Here is a 16,808-nt window from a genome sequence, read left to right as displayed (position 1 = left end):
TATATTTGCAAAAAGTAAAATTAAGATAATATATAATACTTTTATGGTTTTATTTCATTTAATTTTTCAAAACTGGTTTGGGTAAGAGAACTAGTCTTGTTCATAAATTAAGTAGAAGATGTTGAATATATTCAAGTCTCATTATTTAGTATGATGCAATCTTAAGTCACCAGGATATAAATAATCATTGATTGAACATGTCTACTTAACATACTAATTAAAAAAAAGATAATACATACATATTTTCTGACCAAAATTATGTATCCATAAACAATAATTAACCTTAAGAATTACGTGCACAACATCTATCTAAGATAAGAAACTCTACTTTATTTCTCAAAAACTGTGTCCCTAACTAAAAGAGTATATATGAAATGTTTTAGAGATGGAAAAGAGCTCTACGTCGTGGTCGTGATCACTATACGAAACATATTAAACGTTTGAATATTAAATTCTCTCAATATGTTTAGTTAGAACCAAAACATGTTGAAATATAATTTAATTTGATTTTAAATTGTTTATTTTATTTTATTTAACACTGATATTAATTAGATTTAGAGTTAATTTTATTTAAAAAGCTGTAAACAATTTTGTACTAATTGTATTATTTAATTATTTTATAAAAAAATGTATCTTCTAAACATAACGATGGCTCTTCAAAATCAACGAATTATGGAATTTTAGGAAAAAGAAGTTCCAAATGCAAAGCAATTGTGGAGATTGATTGGGTCGGATCTAAAATACCCGATTACCATGTGGTAGATGTTGGCTGGTTAGCTTGACAATTCCTTTCCTTATTACGCAAACGTAGGTTCAGGAGGCAGAGACTCTCAACCAGCAAATGAGGGAGTTATGCTTATATTGTGCTTCATGCATGTAAATTCCCAAATCTCAGTCGATAGGAGAATGAATATGTGAGCAAATTCTATGATCCTGTTATTTTCATCTCTGAAAGAAAATGTCCGCATCGCAATCTCTCGGAGGCCCTTCCCGCTGCGGCCGAGTTGTAGGTCCATCACTCGACAAGATCATAAAGAACGCCGCCTGGCGTAAGCACTCTCACCTTGTCTCCTCCTGCAAATCCACCCTTGACAAGCTCGAATCCCTCTCTGACTCTGAATCGTCTTCAGGCGACACCCAATCTGCTGTTCCAGGCCTTTCCCCCTCAGATGCTGACTTTGTCCTTCAACCTCTCTTTCTCGCGCTTGACTCTGCCTACCCTAAGGTTGTTGAGCCTGCTCTTGAATGCACCTTTAAATTGTTCTCTCTAGGCCTTGTCCGCGGCGAGATCAATCGCCCTTCCAATTCGAATTCTTCGCAGTCCGGCGTTGTCTTCAATATGATAGATGCTATCTGTAAGTCGGGTGGCCTTGGCGAGGAGGCAATTGAGCTAGGTGTGCTCAGAGTATTGCTCTCAGCTGTAAGATCCCCCTGCATTTTGATCCGGGCCGACAGTCTCATTCAAATTGTTAGAACTTGTTATAATGTGTACCTTGGGGGTGTCAACGGCACTAATCAGATCTGTGCTAAATCGGTTCTTGCCCAGATCATGACCATTGTTTTCACCCGAGTCGAGGAAGACTCCATGGATGTCTTCCTTCGAAGGGTTTCTGTCAGTGAACTTTTGGAATTCACTGATAAGAATTTGAACGAGGGCAATTCCATACACTATTGCCAAAATTTTATCAACGAGATAATGGAGGCCAGTGAGGGTGCTCCTCTCAAACCATCGTCTATCTCACCTCCTATGGAAGTGCAGAAAGTCCCTACACCGTTGCCCAAAGCAGCGGATGAAACAGGTACCGACAAGTTGGATAATGAAGCTGGAGCTGACGGAAGTAAAATAAGGGAGGATGGTTTTCTTCTTTTTAAAAATTTGTGCAAACTGTCCATGAAATTCTCATCTCAACAGCACCCTGATGATCGTATCCTCTTGAGAGGGAAAATTTTGTCATTAGAGCTCCTTAAGGTAGTCATGGATACTGGTGGTTCAATATGGCGCGTGAATGAGAGGCAAGTAATGTCATACCCATCAATCTCTTACACTCACTATTTGTTGATTGTAATTTTTCATCTCGCATACATTTTTTATCCTTAAGTGTCCGTTGATCCTTGATCCATCATGATCACATCACCTTTGTTGGAGCTAAATTTTAAAATATTTTGTAAATTAAAAAAAGGCCTTAAAATTTAGTTGAAGATGTTATTGAGGTAATCCTTTGGGGTATTTGGTTGGAGTGGAATGCTCATATCTTAGGAAATCTCTTGGCCCTTGAACTTGTTAGGTGATGGGCTTATATTTATGGTTTATGTTTACTCTTTTTTTTTAATAGAAATGAGTGTGATAAGGCATCACTATGTTGTTTGCCATCCCAACTAGGTTGGCACCTCAAACAACATCAATCATTGCACCTCAAAATATCATACAAGAAAGAAGAAAATACAAAACATAGAAAGGGGACCAAACCTGACCTACTAATCCCTAACCCTATAAAAGGGTAAATCAAATCTATCTCTAGAAAACTTTGGACAAATAAAGCTAGAACATGATAAGTGCCCAAGCACTTCGAGAACCCACCCTCAAAAGTGAGGCATTAAAAGGGGAGAACCACACGCTTAAATACTTCACCGAACATCCCATATACTATTCAATGTGGGACTTGGGCACCTTATATACCCTAGTTCCTATCACAGCGCCTCCCGTAAGAGTCAACATATCAAGACTTTCACTCTACAACACTTCACTCAACTCCCTCATTGGCCAAAACCCTTCGTAGGTAGCCCTTTCTGAGACATTCGACAACCAGCTGTGATACCAATTGATAAGTATCCAAATACTTGGGGAACCAACCCTCAAAAGCTAACTATTAAGGATGAAGAACCAAACACTCAAATACTCCACCAAGCATCTCGTACTACTCAATGTAGGATTTGGACACCCCATAATACTGAAGTTTCTATGAGAAAATTATCCCACCAAGTATAACCTTGACATCTAGTAGCAAAGTCAACAAGTTTATTCGCACATTGATTGCCCTCTCAAAATATGCAAAAATGAATACACATAGTATTGCTATTTACAAAACAATTCAACCATCTATTACAAAAATCCCAAGGAATAATAAAAGTATTGAACCATGCTTGAATAACAAGTTGAGAGTCACACTCATTCCAAAGATTAGTCCTTCCTTTGGAAATTGCAACTTCCCGCTAGAATCACACCTAAAATCTTAGTATATAAGGCATTACGAACACCAAGATATGAAGAGAAACAACCACAATGGAAGCATGATGATCTCTAAATACCCTCACAACTAGATACACTAGGAGAACCTTTAGTTGCCCCCATCACTATTACATTTAAACCAATGAGAAGGAGGAGGAAGTCAAAAAGCAGGAACATAGGACACAACCTTCCTAGGATGTATGTATATTCCAAAACTTTTAAGAGTAATGAGCTCTTGCACATTGGACTTCATATAACTAGTACAACAATCCTAGCTTGAGACCTCAATATAAATCATGTTTTTAATTCTTTCATGGGATAAAACATGATTATCAAAATCATATGTGCTTCAAGTGAACTGTAATTTCTTATATAAAGAGAAGCAACTCAGCCTTGCCACAATTTTTTTATCTTCCTTGTTCCTGCTGCATCAAGAACTTTCTCTTTAGGAGGTATCATATCGTACTCTAGTAATATTCTCCTTCTTTTACTTGAACAAAATTTATTTTTCAATGAAAAACAATTCTATTTTTTTTTTAAGATTTAAGTAGTCTAATATGCAACATTTTCAGATTATAAGGTGGCATGTTAGTTAAACATATAATGCAAATATCCACATAAATTTGTCTCCTGGACTGCCCATATTTCTTCATTACTTGTATTTTCATTTCTCTTCATTTGCTTTTATCCAAAACTGTTTATTACCTCTATCTTCTTTTTATTGGATTGAAGAAGTTTGGGATGTAACTTGTTTCAACTACTGATTTTATAAATCTCTATATGATGCTCACTTTTCTGCTTGTGTTTTAAGGAGTATTTCTTGTATATTTTTAAATATATCCATTGATTTCAGGTGGTGTTGTTTATTAGTCATCGAAGTTAGAGTATTCTCAATTTATGACCCATCAATATTTTCAAATTGAAATCCCTTTTTATGCATAAAAATTCTATCTTTTTAATGTGTAAACTTAAGATGGATTTGTATGTGGTCAAAAAAGGCATTTTATTAACCACAACAACTTCAACGGATTTTTCCAATAGGTTCCATTACATGTATCGAACAACAGGATTGTGTTTTTTTTGTCAAATCCTTGACATCAGAGAGGTCATTTAGATCTAAGTCCTGTTTAGTTGTTCTGCCTTTCTTACTTTGCCTTCCTCTACTTGCTATCTCCCATATCTGATAAACTCTTTTTAGTAGGCCTTTTATTGGTCTTCTTTGACCGTCTTAGGAGCTACTATAGTTGTTGATGGTGTGATATAAGCATGGTGTCACGTTGATGAATAGCATCATGGCAGCTGATAATTATGGCTAACCTGTCACAGTATTTTTTATGGAGTGGCAATTACATCAGGCATGGTGTGATTGTATCAGCCATTAGTCCATCATGCTAACAATGGGCTAAAATCCTTTTTTCCTACCCCTTTTTTTCATTTTCCTGATGTAATACTGTGACAAGCAGGATGTTTTCCCTGTTCAAGTCCAGAAGCATAATATTGATCCATGGCATCTTTTAGCTTTGCACTCCTATGTTGAGTGTTTGAGAAATAAAGCATATGCAATTTGACTAATACATGATAGTCAAACAATCTTTAGATTGTCTTCAATACAGTTTTACATAAAATAAATGCACTGAACACAAAATGGTGGACTTCTACTTCATGCAGGAGATGGTTTTGTCTAATTTTATGGCACTACTTGATTTGGAAATTTGAAGAAATGTTGGAAATAGAATATTTTATAAGATAAGACTTTCTTTAATGTTTATTTGTCCAAATAGCCTACATAATTGGTATAGCTAGGTTCTTTGTGTCTTAGAATGTAGTGGTACTTTAAGTGTTATCTTTAATTAAATGGACGTGTTTGTTAAGTCTTGTCTACGTTTTGGAATTGCTGGTTCATATGATATATATGATCCAACATAAGGCGGAGTGTGAAAATAGTAGCATATGGAGTATTCTTGTTTGTCTGTTCAATGGCAATGACTTAATCATACATGAAAAGGTTCTTCCCTAGGATCTTTTTCTTTTTCAATATTATTGATAATAATTTGTCATGAGACCTATATTTCTCTTCTACACGGTGCAGGTTTCTCAATGCCATCAAGCAATATCTTTGCTTGTCATTATTGAAGAACAGTGCCCTCTCAGCGATGGCCATTTTCCAACTTCAGTGTTCCATTTTCATGAACTTGTTATCAAAATTCAGATCAGGCTTGAAAAAGGAAATTGGCATGTTCTTTCCCATGCTTATCCTTCGAGTTCTTGAGAATGTTCTTCAGCCTAGTTTTCTGCAAAAGATGACCGTTCTCAATCTATTGGACAAAATATCTCAGGATCCTCAGATTATTATTGACATTTTTGTCAACTATGATTGTGATGTGGATGCTTCAAACATATTTGAAAGGTATCTTGCTTTTGTAATATTTTTCTGTTCTTATACCCTGTTGGTGGTCAGTTTTCAAGAACGAAAATGGGCTGATAATTCAAAAGGCTTAAATGATAACTAAACTTGATTACCAAACAAAAAAAAAGATGAATAGTCTGGTTAACAAAATTCTTTGGATTTCATTTATTGATAGAAAAAAAAAGAATGCTGACTAACTCCAATCCTAGGAGTATCTTGGGAATTGTATGAAATTTAGATTTGGGGCAAAGGGATTTGGACTTTTTGGGTGTCGTTGGTGTCAAATTAAGATTGTTGAAATGCTTTATTTAGGATTTCGAAGATTAGAATTAGTTCTATTAGAAATATAATATAAAGGAGGGTTGTGCTAGGCTTTTGACAACTAACAGAAAATTCGTTGATATACTGAACATGGATCACTACATAAGATTTTTGCTAATTGTTACCCGGAAGTAACATGCAGTGTGACTCAAGAAGTATAGTGTCAAATAAAATGAGCTAGAGCTGGTGCATCAAAGCCTGGATGTAGTGTTAAATGGGCAAGATTGCTCACATTTTCTAGGTTGGATGTGGATACAGAAGCTAGTTTAGAAGTGTTTGATTAAGTTTGCTCCTTGGAACATTGGTACTTTGACAGATAATTCTTTAGAGGTGGAAAACATGTTTTGGAGGAGGATAAAAACTGTCTTAAAGATATCAAATGGGCTTGAGAAAATAGACATGGAGCTAGATACTGCATGATTTAAACTTTTTTAAACAGGGAGTTTAGAGGAAAAAATGTAGGATATTATTGTGGACAAGGATATGAAAGACTTGAACTACATAAAGAAGTAAAAAGTTATTTTATTGATAACAATCGAACAAAGTACATTCTCACCACTTCTATTTGTAAATTGTAATAATCAAACTCTCAAAAATAAGGAAATAAAAATATGTTGAAATGAATGGAAAGATTCTAAACTTATTTTCTCCTAATCAATAAGGAGATATTGGGGATATTTTTATCCTAATAAAAGTATATTTGTAACAAGTCCTGATAAAAGATAATGTTAGAGTAGAATGTCATGTGGAGGGCCTCACTCTGGGTTTGAGTGTCATACATGTTTCCTTGCTTGTTTATTTAGAAGTTTGATTAAGTGGTGTACTTGGAGCATTGTTAAAGCTTATTCAAGGTCTGCAGTATGAATCTAGTAGACAGTTTTTTATTTACTTATGTTTGTTTTGTTTTGCATCTTGTTTTAGTATTTAAACTCTTATAATTCCATCAGATATTTTCAGGATTGTCAATGGCCTTCTGAAAACTGCTTTGGGACCACCTACAGGGTCAACCACGGCTTTGTCTCCAGCACAGGATATTACTTTCCGACATGAATCTGTGAAGTGCTTGGTCAGTATTATTAAGTCAATGGGAGCATGGATGGACCAGCAGATAAGGATAGGGGATATAGATCTAGTAAAGAGCCCAGAAAGCAGTAGCACTGCAGAAACTTATCTAATGCCAAATGTAGAAGAAGGAAATGCTTCTGATCATGAGCTACATCCTGACGTAAATTCTGAATTTTCAGATGCTGCCACGTTAGAGCAACGTCGAGCATATAAAATTGAACTTCAGGTATCCAGTACTTGTCTCAGAGGATGATGAATGTTATATCATCATCATGTTAAACTATCCTTATACTGGCATAGTATTCAGTTATGATTGGTGATTTTACCTACACAAAAACGTGTATTGTGTCTGTGCACAATTATCTTTTCTATCGCCCCAGCTCCCTGAATTCTATTTTTACATAATTACTAGCTTCAAACGTTCATATTCCATGCTGATTTTTTTTCTGGGTTAAATGCAGAGAGGCATATCTCTTTTTAATCGAAAGCCTCCAAAAGGCATTGAATTTTTGATAAGCAACAAAAAAGTTGGTAGTTCTCCAGAACAAGTGGCACTGTTCTTGAAGAACACTGCTGGCCTTGATGAAACCAAGATTGGTGACTATTTGGGAGAAAGGGAAGAATTTTGTCTAAAAGTTATGCATGCTTATGTAGATTCCTTTAACTTCAAAGAGATGGATTTTGGTGAAGCTATTAGGTTTTTTCTTCAGGGCTTCAGGTTGCCTGGTGAGGCACAAAAAATTGATCGCATAATGGAGAAGTTTGCTGAGCGCTACTGTAAATGCAACCCTAGTTCTTTTAGCAGTGCAGACACTGCCTACATTCTCGCTTACTCTGTGATAATGCTTAATACAGATGCTCATAATAATATGGTGAAAGATAAGGTTTGACCTTGCTGAATCTTTTATATTATGTCTTAGCCTAAACAGTTAGAGTATCATCTTTGTGAATTACTTGGTGGCCAATCTTCTTGTGGTTTTTCTTCTATTAGGCTTAATTAAAATTTAATGATTGGTACATCCTATTTTACTGATGAAATTTGAATATAATAATTTTAATAATAAAAAATTATCCTTTGAAGGCAATGTGGTTTATACACATTTTTCTGAATACGGCTTTGAAAATATCAATAATTTTCTCTTTCCATTTCTTTATCTTCTTCTGGTAGTTAAGGTAAAATTTAGCTGTGTCAGGGAAACACAGTGAACACCATGAGCTATTGCATTTATAATCATTTTGAAAACTACTTATCATTTGATTGTTAATTGAGATTGTAAGGATATCTTACAATGCCAAATATAGGTTTGACTTGAATATTCTGTGTTAATGAATTTCCAGATGACGAAAGCTGATTTTGTTCGAAACAACCGAGGAATAGATGATGGAAAGGATTTAGCAGAAGAATATCTCGGGGCACTTTATGACCAAATTGTTAAAAATGAAATTAAAATGAATGCTGATTCTTCTGCTCCTCAGGATAAACAAGCAAATAGCTTCAATAGATTGCTAGGGTTAGAAGGTATACTCAGTCTTGTGAACTGGAAGCAGAGTGAGGAAAAAGCAGTGGGTGCTAATGGGCTTCTCATTCGGCATATTCAGGAGCAATTTAAATCAAATTCACGAAAATCTGAGTAAGCTAAGACATTGTTCATTGTTTGGATTTTTTATTTTTAGGTTTATATTTCTCTTTGGTCCCTTAAACATGGGCCTAATTTTCTTTTGGTTCTCCAAATTTAAAAGCATGTTCATTCCTCTAATTTGGAAATAGCCCCCCTTTAGTCCTTATAACCTTAAGGACTAAAAGTAGACTATTTCTATAGTAGGGAACGAAAATAATCATTTGAAATTTGGGAGATTAAAAGGACAGTAAGCACATATTTGAAGGACCAAAAAGATATTCAAGAGTTATTTATATTATTGTTAATTTTTTTGGAAGTGTATTTGGTTTCAAAACTGGATCTGCTAAGCTCTTTCTTTTCACAATGTTTTGTTTCTTTGATTTGTATAAGTTGATTTGGCTGTGCGACCTTGAAATCTGTCAATTGATTTTTATTTATTTAACATATTTTTTTATAAGATATAGAAGGGTTAGTTAATGGAATTTCATAATGAATAAAGATTTTCCTATGAGGTGATCTAGTTGGTCATATGAATTGAGTGTCTAGAGTAGAGTATACTAGAGCGTCTAGAGTATAGTAGAGGGCCAAATTATGTACCATATGAGGTATGAAAGGGAGTAGAGATCAAATTAAATTGATATAATAAATATATTATATTTTTAAAATCGTAAAAATACTAGTATAGATACAAAAGGGAGTTTAACAATATCATGAGATTGGGGATGATGCTAGACGAGTGGAGAAGTACCTTAATCCCTATGTATGAGTATGAAAACAAGGACGGCTTACAAAACTAGGTTAATTATATAGATTTTAAGCTCGTGATCCATAAGATGAAGCTATAAGAGAGGGTAATGAAGCAGGTATTACAGAAAGTGAATTTGGTCCTATCTTTGGGAGATTAACTGCAGTAGTAGTATATTTGCTTAAAGACTGATGGAGAAACTGGAGGATTTAATGGAGAGACATTAGAGGATTAAAATGAATATTTTCCCAAGGTGGAAAAGCCATGGTCACAAAGAGGTATTGTTGAAGGCTTAGGAGATAAAAGGAGTTTGTCTAGCTTGTTGTCAAGAGAACAAAGATATGTAAGATGGTGGCACAATTAGAGTGAGCCTGTTTAGTTACAAGCTAGAAAAACTTTTGAAGCTTTTCTATTGGAAATATAGAGCTTTTTCAACTAGAGAAACTCTCGTAAGCTCTTTTTGATTTGCATCCGGACAGACTCAATGTAAACATAAAGTGAAGCACCACAAAAAGACTTTCTTTTGTCTACAGTAATGCACTAATGGTATTCAGTCTCTTTAACTTGGTCTTGGATGTTTTTTATTTCTTACTAGAGTACTAATTAGTGTACACCCAAAAATATAAACCTGGGGTACACAGGCAGACATTGTTAATCATGTATCTAAACATAGTTAATTTTGTTTTGTAAGTGGTTAACTACTATTAGTTATTTCAGTAACTTCAATGCAGTTAACCATATCTGACAGTCAGTAACCTCATAACAGTGTTAACCACCTGTGAAACAAAGTTAACCATATTTACACATGTAATTAACCACACGAGATAGTCAATAACCTCATTACATCATTAACCACTCATGAAGCAAAGTAACTATCATTAAACATATAATAATCTCATGACTAATCATATTTTGATAATTGTATACAATCAAGTTTATTTGCTTTGAACCACTTGTAAATTAAAAATAGCCAGGTTTATACGTATAATTAACCAGTTTGTACTTATTAGTATATCCATGAGGCAGATGTCATTATGCATGCATTTTGCAGATGATATGTCCTTGTTGTGGAGTTGAGAGAAGAAATAAATGGGAAGCAATAGAGGTGGCGATAAACTTTGGAAGCTTGACTTTTTTTTAAGTAAAGGGGAATGAAGTGTATGAAATGGAAGTTTTGCTAGAGGTGCATTAATTCTAGCACGGACGTGAAAGTTGAACACTATACCATACCACAGTCATACCTTCAATCATTAAGTATCTTGGTCATAATAAAAAATGATAGGGAAATGTAAACCGTAGTATTCAAGTGGGATGGAGGAAATAAAAATTGTTTCAGGTGTTGTTTGTGCTGGAAAAGTATCACTCAAGCTTAAGGGAAAGTTTTACTACACAACTACAAGATTTGAGATATTGTGCCAGACTGAATGTTGGTAAGCGAAAGCCAACAAGGAGAAAAGCTCAATCTTGAAGAGATTAGAAGGTTATGATGACATGCAAACAAGTTTGTGGATGAATGTGCTGGAGAAAATCAGGTAGCGGGTATTGTTAAAAAAAAAGAGATGTAGATGGCTAGAGCATTTGTAGAGAAGACCTCTAGAAGTTCCAATAAGGAGAGTATATCAGATAAATCTATTAGTGAGATGTATAGGTAAGTCAAGTTATAGGGAAAATATTAAGAAAGATTTAGATTAAATAATTTGTCTATTGATAGATTTATGAGAGAATATCTTTTGATACATGTTGCTGACCGAAGCTTGTGGGAAAAGGCTACAACTAATGTTTTTTGTTGTTTATATATTTATTGTCATGTACTGGCTCTGCACCTTACATCCTTTCCATATTTGCATTTTTCTTTTCCTTGAAGGCTTAATCTATCTGCTCAATTATTTATTACGTAAGTGGTGTTATCTTTCTATTCCTTTCCTAGTTTAGACATTTTATTGACCTGTTATTGCAGATCTGCATATCACGTTGTCACAGATGTGGCTATACTGAGGTTTATGGTCGAAGTTTGTTGGGGGCCTATGCTGGCTGCATTCAGTGTAACAATTGATCAGAGTGATGACAGGGTAGCTACTTCTCAATGCTTACAAGGATTTCGACACGCTGTTCATGTTACTGCAGTGATGGGTATGCAGACTCAAAGGGATGCCTTTGTTACATCTGTTGCCAAATTTACATATCTGCATTGTGCTGGAGATATGAAACAAAAAAATGTTGACGCTGTCAAGGTAAGTGAATCTTGATTTGGCTGTCATCGACATTACTCAAATCAAATAATTTAAATGAACATATTCTCCTTTTACATATATAATGACAGTTGTTTATTGCACACCATATAGTAGTGTCTATTTCTAGCCATATTGTTCTTCTATAAAAAAGCAGTAATGAATGGGTTACTTTGATTAGTACACTTTTTGTGTTTATCATGTGAATGAGCCACTTAATTTCTTGTATGTTATTGTAATGTCTTTTAAATCTTATTTTTCGTACAGGCAATAATATCAATTGCAATTGAAGATGGAGATCATCTGTTTGAAGCATGGGAACACATATTAACTTGCCTCTCCCGAATTGAGCATTTGCAGCTGTTAGGTGAAGGTGCTCCAAGTGATGCAACCTTCTTTAATTCAATTAATTCTGAAACAGAGGAGAAAGCACTGAAAACGTTAGGTTTCTCTTCTTTTAAGAAGGGAACACTCCAGAATCCAGCCATGGTGGCTGTGGTTCGTGGTAGTTCATATGACAGTACTAGTATTGGTGTCAATGCTTCAGCAATATTAACAACAGAACAGATAAATAATTTCATTTCAAACTTGAATCTACTGGACCAGATTGGGAACTTTGAATTGAACCATGTGTTTGCTCATAGTCAACGGCTGAATGGGGAAGCAATAGTAGCATTTGTCAAAGCACTTTGCAAAGTTTCCATCTCAGAGTTACAGTCTCCAACAGATCCCCGAGTATTTGGTCTCACTAAAATAGTAGAAATTGCGTAAGTTTCCTCGTCCTCTTTAAGATAGATGTTCTCTTTGTGAAATTCATACAGATTTCTTAAGTATAATTTTTTGACATATGGAGTTTGCGAAGTGAATATAAATCATGCACATATTTATGTTAATTGATATATATCTTTTGGAATGAGGGAGATGCTACTTGCCCGAAAAGGGATACTTTGTTGATTTTATTAGTCCTTTAGAAAGGGATTGTGATGTCCTGTCAGTCATGTTATTTATAGTTTGTAATTGATGAATCTAAGTTATTTTCTTGCACATTTATGATTAAAATTCTAATGATCATTAAATCTACTAAAGTTATGACTAGAACATGGTTGCATTTGCAGGCATTATAATATGAACCGCATCAGATTAGTATGGTCTCGCATATGGAATGTTCTCTCAGATTTCTTTGTGTCAGTTGGATTGTCAGAAAACTTATCAGTTGCAATCTTTGCAATGGACTCACTGCGACAACTTTCTATGAAATTTTTGGAGCGTGAGGAGCTGGCTAATTACAACTTTCAGAATGAATTTCTGAGACCATTTGTGATCGTTATGCAAAAAAGCAACACCACAGAAATTAGAGAATTAATAGTGCGTTGTATTTCACAGATGGTCCTTAGCCGAGTCAGTAATGTGAAATCTGGCTGGAAAAGTGTTTTTATGGTAATGTTGAAGTTAGCTTGATTCCCCCTTGCCTGCCCCAAACCCATGTTTGACACATGGTTTCAAACTATTTGATAAAAATCAATTTTTAATTTGTCAAACATTGCTCAATTGCTTTTATTAAAAAAAGTGAAACAAATTTCAAAGGTACTTTGTGATTGTTTACTATTTTTTTCAAGAAAAATATACATTTGATTACTTGCATACACAATTGTTGTTTGGTTTTTAATTCATTATCATTGAAACATTTGATTTTATTGTTTTGGGCAATTTAGATAGTCAAAATGATATATTTCAGGAATGAATATTAATAGTCAAATAATTTATCAAAGTTTGTACCCTCTAAAACAGCCTGTTCAAAAGAAAATGAATACAAACAAAACAAAAGGGACATCAAGGATGCATATCTAGTCAAACTATTGAGGGTTTTCAAGAATCTAAATGTAATACACAAGTTTATTATACCAGAAAATTGTTATTATAAATTCGTTTAGCAAGTTTGCCTCTTACACCATGTTCAGATAACGGGGGCATCATAAATGTACATGTCATGTGTTACTATTGGTGAATTGAGGTAATGGAACAATCATAACTTCTCATGCAATATTTTTGGCTATCAGGTTTTCACAGCTGCTGCAGCTGATGAGCGGAAGAATATTGTATTATTAGCATTTGAGACCATGGAGAAAATAGTGCGTGAATTTTTTCCTTATATTACTGAGACAGAGACAATGACCTTCACCGATTGTGTTCGATGCCTTTTGACATTCACAAATAGCCGATTCAACAGTGATGTTAGCCTCAATGCAATTGCATTTCTTCGTTTCTGTGCAGTCAGACTTGCTGATGGAGGGCTTGTTTACAATAAGAAGAGCAGTGTTGATGGCCCATCAGTTGTTGCAAATGGTATTTCAGATTTACAGGCCCATACTGATAACGATGATCATGTGTCTTTTTGGAATCCTTTGCTATCAGGTAACAAGCCTTTAGATGATTTGACTTAAAATAGATGGTACAAAGGCCAAGCCACCATCTTGGTGGATAAAAATGCATATTCTTTTCTGTTGGACATCCCATATTGACTAAAAATATGATTAAATTATAAGAAATATTGGTGCAAACCTTACTTTCGGTTTTGTATGATTGAATTAGGCTTAAATTCGCTTCATAATGATATTAGAGTTTATCCTAGTGAAGTTTATTGTACCACTCGTTATCAAGCCGTTTTTGAACCACTTATTAATCTCTAATTCCATGTCCAAGATTTCAATTTTTTTTATGTGAAGTGGTGTATTGGAGATTCCACGTCGACTAAATATGAAAAAATTGTAGTATATAAGGGTGTAAATCTCAAACTACAAGCCGATTTTTTGGAGTTAAATTAGACTTAAAATCTACTTGCTAAAGTATTCCAAATAAATGGCTATTTCTTGCATTTCTATTGACTATGGACTTTATACACGGTCTGCTGCTTTTGTATTGAGTTTTGAGTTAAAATCTTGAGTGATGATTGCTGCATTTTGTCAACAGAATTGCCTGTTTTTCTCGTTAGATGTAGCAAATAAATGTATCTTTAGCTCCTAGTTAGTGTAAAAGGTCAACTATATATTAGTGGTTTGTTTAACCACATTTTGTGCCTGCAGTGAGATGATCTAAATCTGCATAAGGATATTTCAGGCCATATTTTCCATAAATATTACCTGTTCTTTCTGCTTTATGTTGATATTCTGATATTCCATTGCAGGGTTATCAAAACTAACTTCTGATCCAAGAACAGCTATCAGAAAGAGTTCTTTGGAGGTGCTTTTTAACATTTTGAAGGATCATGGTCATCTATTTTCCCACACATTTTGGAATAGCATTTTCTGTTCTGTTATTTTCCCTGTATATAATTCAGTATCTGGAAAGAGAGAGGTGAATCTACATGAAGCCAATTGTTCACCTTCTTCAGTATCTGTGCATACTGAAGGAAGCACATGGGATTCTGAGACTTATTCAGTTGCAGCAGAATGTTTAATAGATTTATTTGTCACCTTCTTTGATGTGGTGAGGTCTCAGCTACCAGGCGTGGTGTCAATACTGACAGGGTTCATTAGAAGTCCTGTTCAGGGTCCAGCTAGTACTGGAGTTGCAGGATTAGTGCGTCTCACAGATGACCTTGGTAACAAGCTTTCAGCTGAAGAATGGAAAGAGATATTTCTGTGTTTGAAAGATGCAGCTATGTCAACAGTATCGGGATTCATGAAGGTCTTGAGAACCATGAATAATATCGAGGTGGCTCACTTTTCACAGCCTTCCACTGACTTGGAAAGTTCTTCTGATCATGACTTGACAAATGATGAATTTGATGATGACAATCTGCAAACAGCCACCTATGTTGTGTCAAGAACGAAGAACCATATTGCTATGCAGCTACTTATTGTACAGGTTTACTTCTTGCTCTTGTTGGATGTATATAAGTTAACAATTAAAACACGAGCACTAGATTTCCTAATATTCAATCTATCTATGCATCCATGGAATTTAAATTGTAATTCACTCATTTTTTTTAGTTCTTTCCAGAATTTTGTTTTTGGAGACTTACGTAGTGCAAGCTTGATATGAGTTTCACCGCAGGACGAGTTCATCTTGATGGTATTTTTTGGTGTTCCATTTGCAGGTTGCAACTGATCTGTACAAAAAGCACCAGAAATCCTTGTCTGCAGCCAGCATCAAAGTCCTCAATGAATTATATTCATCTATTGCTTTACATGCTCGGGAGATGAACAGAGAGTCAATTCTGCTGAAGAAGTTGCAGAAAGCTTGCTCCGTCTTGGAAATATCTGGCCCTCCCATGGTTCATTTTGAAAATGAGTCCTTCCAGAATCACCTCAACTTCTTACAAAATTTACATCTCCGGGATCATTTTGTGTATAATGAGATAGACCTGGAAAAAGAGTTAGTTGCTGTGTGTAAAAACGTATTGGATATATACCTAAATTGTGCTGGTTCTTTTTCCACTCTTCACAAGTCTGATACCTTGCCTGCACCACACCGAAAACTGCCCCTAAGTTCAGCAAAGAAGGAAGAAATAGCTGCTAGGACGTCTTTAGTCATCTCAGCATTGCAAGGGTTGACTGGTCTGGAAAAGGATTCATTCAGGCGGTTCATTCCACAGTTCTTTCACTTACTGGTTGATCTTGTAAGGAGCGAACACGCCTCTGGAGAAGTTCAACATGCCCTGAGTAATATTTTCCGTTCATCTGTTGGCCAAATTATAATGGATTAGGTTTAGTTTTGGCATACTTTGTTTTTTGGATGTTGCTGAATATAAATCAGCATTTTCCGTACAAGCTACAGAACGAGCCAATACATGGTCATATCTTGATTTACTCACCATTGTTGTGTAGTTTTATTCTTGGTTTTTTGTGATTGTATGTGCCATTAATGTAAATGAGAAATTTATTTCACGCTGAATATTGAGGGACCAGGTTTACTCAACGAGCTGTCAAGGACCAAGACTTCAGCACCTTTTATCTTTGTCCAAGGTAATAATGACATAGGAGTTAAGATATATAATTAATATTCTGACTCTTTAGATTGTTATAGGATTTCTGATATATGTCATTTACTTAACTTATTGATTAATTTATCTACAATTTATTCTTCAATTTCTATTAGATTCCATGATAAATTTTTAAAATAATTAAAAGATAGACAAAGATATAGATACAATTTAAACAAAATAATATATATATATATATGTAGTAAGATAGTTTTA

The 16,808-nt window shown here is 34.8% G+C and overlaps 1 protein-coding gene across 3 annotated transcripts; it reads left to right on the top strand.

Annotated features, from left to right (window-relative positions):
• The first annotated feature begins 667 nt into the window (after positions 1–667).
• On the top strand, positions 668–16,528 carry LOC137827022 (brefeldin A-inhibited guanine nucleotide-exchange protein 1). Of its 3 annotated transcripts, none has more exons than XM_068633212.2 (11): positions 668–2,013; positions 5,316–5,633; positions 6,912–7,245; positions 7,481–7,903; positions 8,358–8,650; positions 11,341–11,614; positions 11,879–12,378; positions 12,727–13,048; positions 13,669–14,023; positions 14,793–15,475; positions 15,708–16,528. In XM_068633212.2, the coding sequence occupies exons 1-11, from the start codon at positions 959–961 to the stop codon at positions 16,314–16,316; spliced, it is 5,166 nt and encodes a 1,721-aa protein (XP_068489313.1). In that variant the 5' UTR covers positions 668–958; the 3' UTR covers positions 16,317–16,528. The 3 variants fall into 3 exon arrangements, 2 of the variants coding, with proteins under 2 accessions (XP_068489313.1, XP_068489314.1); XM_068633213.2 differs by having other exon boundaries at positions 685–2,013; positions 6,902–7,245; XR_016514719.1 differs by lacking the exon at positions 12,727–13,048 and having other exon boundaries at positions 15,708–16,504.
• The last annotated feature ends 280 nt before the right edge of the window (positions 16,529–16,808 follow it).

This window comes from Phaseolus vulgaris, chromosome 8 (assembly GCF_051622355.1).
Source record: "Phaseolus vulgaris cultivar YP4 chromosome 8, ASM5162235v1, whole genome shotgun sequence".
Taxonomy (NCBI): Eukaryota; Viridiplantae; Streptophyta; class Magnoliopsida; order Fabales; family Fabaceae; genus Phaseolus; species Phaseolus vulgaris.
The sequence above is the reverse complement of the archived record's forward strand: the minus strand, read 5'-3'. Positions and strand labels throughout refer to the sequence as shown.

What these genes read in the sequence shown, in the direction of transcription:
- LOC137827022 (XM_068633212.2), top strand. Translation starts at nt 959, where the DNA reads ATGTCCGCATCGCAATCTCTCGGAGGCCCTTCCCGCTGCGGCCGAGTT. An exon ending in ATAATATGGTGAAAGATAAG is followed by an intron (nt 7,904 to 8,357) that starts GTTTGACCTTGC and finishes ATGAATTTCCAG; the next exon opens with ATGACGAAAGCTGATTTTGT. An exon ending in TTGGAATCCTTTGCTATCAG is followed by an intron (nt 14,024 to 14,792) that starts GTAACAAGCCTT and finishes ATTCCATTGCAG; the next exon opens with GGTTATCAAAACTAACTTCT.